This window comes from Gekko japonicus, unplaced genomic scaffold (assembly GCF_001447785.1).
Source record: "Gekko japonicus isolate JY-2015 unplaced genomic scaffold, Gekko_japonicus_V1.1 scaffold2684, whole genome shotgun sequence".
NCBI lineage: Eukaryota > Metazoa > Chordata > Lepidosauria > Squamata > Gekkonidae > Gekko > Gekko japonicus.
Genome location: NW_015161484.1, coordinates 213,049 through 222,194, shown reverse-complemented (window position 1 = coordinate 222,194; position 9,146 = coordinate 213,049). Strand labels below are relative to the sequence as shown.

Genomic DNA, 9,146 nt, shown 5'->3' with positions numbered 1-9,146 from the left:
TTTCCCCCCCACATGGAAAGCAGGAAGCCACCCACGTACAAGAGGAAAATGTCCACATGACATTGTGCTCATTGCTAGCATGACTCGCCACAAAATTTGGGGATTCCCAAAGTAGGTTGAAAACTGAGCCACTGCATTGGTCCAAAGCAAAATAAAGGCCACATCATACCTCTTATTATTTGAGGCCATGTGTCTGTTGGTTTGGAGTTTTGTGGTGGACCAGTGCGGCTCCTACTTTGGGATGGGATAGGTTTTTTAAAAATGTTTCCCATAAAGAAAATGGCACACAAGTCAAGTGCATGCCCCGCTCCAGGACTTACTGTTTGAGCCAGTTTGTCCTGGGTGGTTTCAGATCAGGCCTTTTCCAGCACTGACCTCATGTTTCCAGCTTGTTCCAGCAGCCCTGAATAAGCAGGTGAAGCCAAAAATGAGAGTTCACGGGAGGAAGTGGAATTCCAAAAACAACCTCCGTGACAAAAACAACGAAGAGTCAATAAAGATAAGTTGCAAAAACGTTTACGGTAGTAATTTCTGTAGAAGATTTTCTTCTATTATCGCTCACGTTTTTGCAACTTACCTTTGTTGACTCTTCGTTGTTTTTGTCACGGAGGTTGTTTTTGGAATTCCACTGAATAAGCAGGTGGCAGGTATAAGGGACAACGGATCCTGTGAAGGCCGCACATTCCTGTCACGTTCTGAGGCAGAGTCATCCCTCTGCGGAATCAAGGCCCTGAAAACTTCTGTCGAGTTCTTGGGGTTTGCTTTTTTTTTGGTTAACAAAATTAATGGCAGGCTAGGAGCTTCTGTGAGTCCCTGCTCACTTCTTCAGATGATTCGTACCTGAAGAAGTGAACAGTGACTCACGAAAGCTCCTGCCCTGCCACTAGGCTTACCAAGTGGCGGCGGGGGATCTGCATATCTTCACAAGATCCCTGCTGTGGGGACGGCGATACGCGTTGCACCCGCCGTCGCCAGGATGTGACGCTACGCGCTGTGAAGACATGCGGATCCCCAACCGCCACTTGGTGAGCCTCCCTGCCACAGATTTAGTTACTTTTAAGGTGCCACTGGACTCTTGCTCTTTTCTACTGCTGCGGACAGACTAACATGGCTCCCCATCTCGATCCTTTCTTGCTTGTTGCAGATTCGGGGGACAGCCTGTCCCACACCACCTCTTCCCCACAGCCGTCGCCAGCCGCTTCTGCCCACGCCCTGAGGATCACGGACCCGTCTTCATCTGCCGATCAGGCCACCACCGACACCTCTGCTGCCGAGGAGACCGCAAGCGAGTCCGAGTCTCTCTTCCTGCCAGACTACCTGTTTCTGTCCAACTGTGAGACCGGCAAACTCAGCCACATCAGGTATTTGAAGCCTGTAACTCTCAGCACTGTCCTTTGAACCGTCTTGCATAACAGACAGCCGCAGAGCCAAAGATGACCTTGCTTGTTTGATTTTGAGAGCCAGGGTGGTGTAGTGGTTAGAGCAGGGGGTGTCGAACTCATTTGTTATGAGGGCCGGATCTGACATAAATGAGACCTTGTTGGGCGGGGCCATGTGTATCATAAAATGCAATGCCAGGTAGCAGAGATATAAACTTTATAAAAGACACAAACACAAACGGGTCTTTTTTTTACTTAAAATAAAAACATGCTTAAAACATTAGCACTGACACCTCTTGCTCTGAATTATTACATCAAAATGTCTGTGCTGTTGCAATTCTAAGTATGTTGTTTGGGTGTATATCTGTAAGCTGCAAACCTACAATGACGCAGCAGAAGCAGAACTGGAAGAAGAAGCAGAAGACAGCCTGATAGTGACACTGCGGGCCTGATAGAAACCCTCCAGGGGCCTGATCCGGCCCCCGGGCCGCATGTTTGACACCCCTGGGTTAGAGTGTCAGAATAGTATTTGGGAGACCCAGGTTCAAATCCTCACTCTGCCATGGAAGCTCACTGGGTGACATTGGGCCAGCCACTCGGTCTCTTAGCCTAACCTTCCTCACAGATAGATTCAGGCGGGAAGCTGTGTTGGTCTGAAGCAACAGAACAAGGTGTGAGTGCAGTGGTTGGTTAAGACCAACAACATTTAATTCTGGGTTGAGCTTTTGTGTGCAGGCACACTTTCAATAAGTGAGGATAAAAATGGAGAATCATAGAATCAAAGAGTTGGAAGGTACCTCCAGGGTCATCTAGTCCAACCCCCTGCACAATGCAGGAAATTCACAAATACCTCCCCCCACACAGACACACACATGGAGAAAAATGTATTTGTGACCCCAAAGTGGCGGTCAGCATTTCCCTGGGGCGTGTAAGAAAGGGCCGCGAGAACTAAGCACTGAGACAACCCTTCCTGCCCTCCCTCTCATGATCTGCCCAAGTTCACAGACTCAGCAGTGCAGTTCAGATGGCCCAGGGAAATGCTGAATGCCACTTTGGGGTCAGGAAGAAACTGTTCTCCAGGCCAGTTTGGCACCGCTCTGTCAGGAAGTTCTTCCTGATGTTTAGCCGAAAACCCTTCTGATTTAATTTCAACAGGGGAGACTGTTCTCCCCTTTGGGTAGAAAAAAGGTAAAGGTAAAGGTTCCCTTGCTTGAAAGCCAGTCGAATCCGACTCTAGGGTTACGGTGCTCATCTCCGTTTCAAAGCCAAAGAGCCAGCGCTGTCCGAAGACGTTTCTGTGGTCATGTGACCAGCATGACTAAATACCAAGGCGCACGGAACGCTGTTACCTTCCCACCGAAGTGGTACCTATTTATCTACTTGCAATTTCTTGCTTTCGAACTGCTAGGTTGGCAGGAGCTGGAACTAGAGACGGGAGCTCACTCCATCATGCGGCACACTCAGGGCTCGAACTGCTGAACTACCGACCTTCCACAGCCTGCAGTTCAGTGTCTTAACCACTTGAGCCACCGCAGCTCCTATTGGGTAGAAAAGCAGGGTATAAATGAAGCAGGTAGGAGGGGCCTGCGAAAGAGTCCTTCTGCATCACCCTGTCTCACTTACCACGGTTTTGCACTGCTGGTGCAGGACGTAAGCAGAGGGACAACTAGAATCACCAAGGATATTGCCGGGTATACCAGGACGTGCCTATGGCCTGGCCCAGTGTGCTTCACGCAGATTTGCTTCCCGGCCACTGCTGAGCCATCACAGGGAAATGGGCGTTTCCAAATGTCTTCCCGGGTGCTGGCTCAGCTGTCCAGATTTTCTTTAAAAACCACTCTGAACGAAACTGCTTCTTGATGTTGTTTTGAAGTTAAGTGAGAACGAAATGTGAAAATACAATAAAATTGGCTTGGAATCATTCGGCTGGTGCGAGGGGGTGAGTTCCCAGGCTGTTGCTGTCCCAGAAAAACAACAACAACAGATTAGGGTTCTAGGTGGGGGTAGCCACAGCGACGGAACAAACTTAGGGCGATTTTGCACTAGAGCTGCCTTGCGGCGCAGCCGCCGTTTGCCCCAACACAAACATTTCAATTTCATACTCGAAGCTGCGGGGCTGCATTTTGACTCGCGGCTTTGCCCGATTTCCTCCGCAGTTTCATGATCCTGGTTTTTGAGGATCACAAAACTGCGGAGGAAATCGGGCGAAGCCACGGGTCAAATGCAGCCCCGCAGCCTCGGGTGTGAAATTGACAAATAGTGTCGGGGCAAACGGCGGCTGCGCCACAAGGCAGCTCAAGTGCGAAATCGCCCTTAGAGTCCAGCGGCACCTTTAGGACCAACAAAGGTTTATTTCAAGGGGTGAGCTTTCGTGTGCAAAGCACACTTCGTCAGACACCGGAGTGGAAGTACAGATCACAGTTGTACATATAGGTTGGGGGTGAGTCATTAAAATTGCATGCAAAACAATGAGGATGTCTTTTGACAAATAAAAAGAGTGACAAAGCTTGGTGTCTTTGCGTCTGATGTCTTCCTTCCAGGTGCCACAGCTGGTCCAACTCTGACCGATCCTTGGAGCAGATCTCATCGGATGACGTCTTTGTTGACTTTGTGGCCTCTCAGCCCTCGCTGTGCCTACAGCCATCGGGCAGCCTGCTGCAGGAGGCGGCACAGCCAGCCAGTCAAGGGGTCCCTTCCAGGAGCACAGACACCAACAGGCCTTCTTCCAGTGAGTTCTCCTCTTCCTCTCCCTTGTCCGGACCTCCCTTAACACCAACCCTTCTGGGCGATAAAAGCCAGACCACCCTTCCCTACGGCATGCCTGAACTCGACGCGCTGGCCAACACGCCGCCACCGAGGCCTCCGAAGCCGACACACTTCTCAGACAGGAAGGCGGAAGAGCTGTCCGGCGGGCTTCTTCACAACGGGCACGTGAGGATCGGTGGAGCTCAGGGGGCCTTGGTGCCACGACGGATCTCCTTGTCTGGTTTGGACGCCGTGCGGAACTGGAGAGGTGAGGACGGTTTGGTAGGTTAGAGTTGGTCCCTCTCGGCCAGTCTCGGATTGGGAAGGCCTTGATGTGAGATACGCACGCGCGCAAAAGAGTACGCACAAGGAGAGTGACATAGGCCTGGCCTGAATGGCCCATGCTGGCCCAACCTTGTGAGATCTCGGTAGCCAAGCAGGGTTAGCTAAGCAGGGAGACCACCAAGGGAGTCCAGATTCGCTATGCAGAGGCAGGCCGTGGCAAACCACCTCTGTTTGTCTCTTGCCTTGAAAACCCCCTGGAGTTGCTGGAAGTCAACAGTGATTTGATTGCACTTTTTACACACACACACACACACACACGTAAGCAGAGGGACAACCAGAATCACCAAGGATATTGCCAGGGATACCAGGACGTGCCTATAGCCTGGCCCAGTGTCCACGCAGATTTGCTTCCCGGTCGCTGCTGAGCCATCACAAGGGAATGGGCGTTTCCAAATGTTTTCCCGGGTGCTGGCTCAGCTGTCCAAATTTTTTTAAAAACCACTCTGAAAGAAACTGCTACTTGATGTTGTTTTGAAGTTAAGTGAGAAAGATAACGCGGGGGGGGGGAGGCGTGGCCGTTTGCCCCGGAGCAAAATAAAGCGCGGTAGCCCAATCACACAGTCCCCCGAGTCTTTGCACTTAGGCTGTTAGCTGGCGATCACACAGCGATGCTGGAGCGTGGCAAAGAAGTGGCGTGTCAAGCGTTTCGCGTTTGTGCGCATGCGCAGTTCCGCAGAGCAGCAATGCTTTCAGTTATGTGTTTGTGCGCATGCGCTTACGAAAAACATCCGGTTTGCGACGGGACATGGACGGACGCCGGATGCCACGGGATACTAGTGCTCCCGCGATCAGACACCCGCCCCTGCCCCACATTTACCGGAAACTAGTGCACTTTCCGAGGTAGTTTTTTACTGCGCATCTTCGGTGGGATGCCACGGGTTGGCCACGGGTGCGCTACGCTTCCCAGATGTTGCGGTGTGATCGCGTCCCGAAAATCCTCCTGACATTCGTGCCTTTAGCGTGGCAAATCCTCCGTGTGAACGGGGCCAATATCTTGCAAGCCTGCTGATCAGCCCGCTCAGACAACATCAGAAGTTTCTCTTTGCAGTTCAGCACGAGGATCTGTGAAAATCAGCAGGGAAACAAATCAGCAGCAGATATATATGAGCTCGTGCCCCCAAAAAACTGGTGCAACGAAAACATGTTTTCCTACTTCCCAAAGGGTGGAAGAGATAAAGTGTTGGATTCATTTCCCACTCACACAAGGCACTTCTGTCAGTGGAATAGAATGCTTTTGCCTCCCTCCTCAAACTGAACACTGTTCATCTCCCCAAAATGCCGCTTTGGGTGGGTAGGGAACACTCAGGAACAGCGTGGGCAAATTGGAGGATCTGCAGCAGGAAGAGAGAGTTGAGGGTGGTCTCCCATCCAAATACTAACCAGGTCTGGTCCTGCTTAGCTTCTGAGGTCTCACAAAATTGGGCTATCCTGGGCCATCCAGTTCAGGGCTTGTTCAGAAATAGCGCACCTCTAATACCAGTGGCTGTGGAGGCCTTCCGGGGGCATTTGTTTGGCCACTGGGGGAAACAGGTCACCAAACTAGTAGATCTCGGTTTGACAGGGCTCTTCTTGTGTTCCCTCCCATACTGAAGAGTGGGGAATGCTCAGCCTCCCCAAAATAATTACATTTTGTTTAAAGGAAGAGGAACCTCGGAAGTTTCCGAGATGATGGAGACACTGCTACGGAGAGAGCCCTGGTTTTGTTTGTCATTTCTGTGCGTTGAGGGAAGGCCAGAGTGGTTCAGGGTGGTAGCAAGTCAGCTTTAAAAGAGTTTAAAATGTCTACCCTTTGAAAATGTCAGAAAATGGCATAAGCATGGGGGGGTGGATTCGTGCCATCGCTTTCAAGGCAGGGTGCATTTTGGATGCGCATCACCACCAAGCAGGGGTCATTCCCTGCGGGAGCGCACAGGAGTGGAGCTCCGGCAGTAAGGAGCCCAGGGGGTAGGCACATGCAGCAAGCCCCGCCCCCTGCTCCCAGCAGCCCTCAGTCAGGCCACAAGGAGCAAGAAGCAACCAGGTAAGTTGCAGAGCCCCCCCCCCATCAGGAACACATTCTCCCTCCTCTGTGAGAGCAGATCTGTGTGCCCCCCCCCCAATAGCTAGCAATCCAAAACAGACCAGTGGCCCCTTTACGACCAAGTTTTATTCAGGTACAAGCTCTCAGTCCTCTGTGAGGACAGATCTGTACGTCATTCCCCCCCCCCCAATACCTAGCAATCCAAAACAGTCCAGTGGAGTCTGAGCAGTGGGTGTTGCCTTCCGGTGATGTCACACTTCCGGTGATGTCAGGGGTGGGTGTCATATACCATCAAGTTATGCTAATAATTTAAGCTAATGAGCTCCTACACCTCTTTTTCTATGAAATGACCCCTGCCACCAAGCACATGTAAATATCTAATCTATGCACAGCTAGAACTGGAATGGGGCAAGTACCTGTCTATATGATGCGTTCTTAGTTACACAATGGGAGAAGGAAAGATTCAATAACGGTTCTTGAACTCCTAGCCATCTTGCACAAAGGTTTATGCATCCACCGCCCAATAGTGTTTTCCAGTTACGCAGAATAGCTAGACAGAGCTGGGCACAAGCGCCTTCAGGCCCGTCTGCTGGTACAGTGCAGCATCCCTAATCAAAATACATTTCCTGTATCGGGATGTACAGATGTGCCCTTTTGTGCATTGACATTATGAGCCTTTTCAGTTTGGTGTAGTGGTTAAGTGCGCGGACTCTAATCTGGGAGAACCGGGTTTGATTCCCCACTCCTCCACTTGCACCTGGCTGGATGGCCTTGGGCAAACCGTAGTTCTGGCACAGCGGTTCTTGAAAAAGAGCAGTTTCTGCCAGAGCTCTCTCAGCCCCGCCCACCTCACAGCACAATGTTCCCTCTAAGCTGTGGAGTGTTGTGAGCAAAAATTCTATTTTGTGAGCTACTGGCATTAAAGTTATGAGCAAGTGATTTGGCTACTGCATAAATTAGTTTGCTCTGGAACCATCCTTCCTGAGCTAAGACAAAAATGTGTGAGCAGGAGGCTAAAAAACTGTGAGCTAGCTCACACTAACTCAGCTTAGAGGGAACACTGCTCACAGGGTGTCTGTTGTGGGGAGGGGAAGGGAAAGTAGTTTGTAAGCCGCTCTGAGACTCCCTTGGGTAGTGAAGGGCGGGGTATAAATCCAACCTCCTCCTTCTCCTCCTTTTCTTCTTCTTCTTCTTCTTCTGTTGTTGATATCCCTAATTTGTTGATATCGCTTTTTTTTATTATTATTATTATTATTATTTATATTTGTTGATATCTCGACAGCAGTTGAACCCCCAAGTGATGGGTGACTGTGGCAGAAGCAGGAACTTCCGAATCTCAACACTCTTGTTTGCTAAGCTGGGTGACGTTTCTAGTTCCATCCAGAGCTCCTAGTACCTGAAGCTGATAATCGGCAGGACCAGCCTCAGCATACCCCGAGGCGGGGGGGGGGCAGCTGTCAGGGCCCAGGGCTGACCGCCACTGACCACGCCCTGCCCCTGCTGCCCATCTGCCCTTCCCCACCCACTTGCCTGCAAGCAGTCTGCCCTCTGTGCTCCCTGCCGTACACACTGCCCGGCATTGTCAGGAAATGGGCATGTGCGTGGGTGGGTGCAGGTGGTGGTAGGGCTCATGAGGGGTGGGGGGAAGGATACACAGGTGTGTGGGTCAGTGGGTAGGAAGGGAAGCAAGGGGGGGCTGGAGGTAGGCAGAGGAGAAAAGGGGGTCCTGGCACTCTCTGCCCAGGGGCCCCCAAAATCAGAGGTCCTTCTCCATGTTCCGCCACCATCTGAAGCACAGTGAGAGAAAGGGTCTTCTTTGTGGTAGCACTATGCCTTCCTAAGGGAAGTTCACCTGGCACCATTTCCTTTGGCTTTATACCATTGTAGCTGAAGAGGGCTCTTGTTCAAGGGGCCTTCTGATTCATACAAAATCTGTGCGCAGGTGGTTCCCTTTGATCACATATTTCGTGGGAAATGATCTACTACCCTCAAATCGTAACTATCTGGAATGGATACATTTTTGATTCACAGGTGTTTAGGCTGAGCTCTTATCATATAAGTTTTAGAAGTGAAAAGTAGATTAGACTGAGTACAAGACTAGTTATGTGCAATATACAGATACTGAGTTGAAATTGATTGAAATTAGATAAGCATATGGAGCAGAGGTCCATCAGTGGCTATTAGCCACAAGGTATAGATAGGAACTCTGGGGCAAGTGATGCTCTGTCATCTTGGTGCTTGGGGGGGTCAACAGTGGGAGGGCTTCTAATGTCCTGGCCCCACTGGTGGACCTCCTGATGGCACTGGTATTTCTGGCCACTGTGTGATACAGAGTGTTGGACTGGATGGGCCTTTGGCCTGATCCAACATTGGCATCTCTTATGTTCTTATGTAATATATCTTTCAGTATGCATGTTTGTATTGCTTTAATTAAATAAAATTTTGAAAACCCAAAAAAAGGGGTGGGGGCCTTCTGATTGTAATGTTAGTAGAAGTTACTGCTGGGATTTGCTACTTAAAACTCTTGTTGCCATTTTAAAGGGAGTTTTATAGTAGGTTTTGGCTTGATTCCCATCGATCTATTTTACTAGCTGTGGTGTTTTCCTCAACTCTGAGCCTCTTGCGTCAGGGCATGACACTGTCCACTTGAGGAAAGT

General features: G+C 50.4%; 1 protein-coding gene across 1 annotated transcript in view; it reads left to right on the top strand.

Moving 5' to 3' along the window:
• The first annotated feature begins 1,107 nt into the window (after positions 1 to 1,107).
• Positions 1,108 to 9,146, top strand: part of GAB3 (GRB2 associated binding protein 3) — a 38,376-nt gene continuing 30,337 nt past the window's right edge. Inside the window, exons 1-2 of the mRNA XM_015429160.1 lie at positions 1,108 to 1,360; positions 3,907 to 4,392. Of these exons, the coding sequence (XP_015284646.1) occupies positions 1,108 to 1,360; positions 3,907 to 4,392 (739 nt within the window). The remainder of the gene's footprint in view (positions 1,361 to 3,906; positions 4,393 to 9,146) is intronic.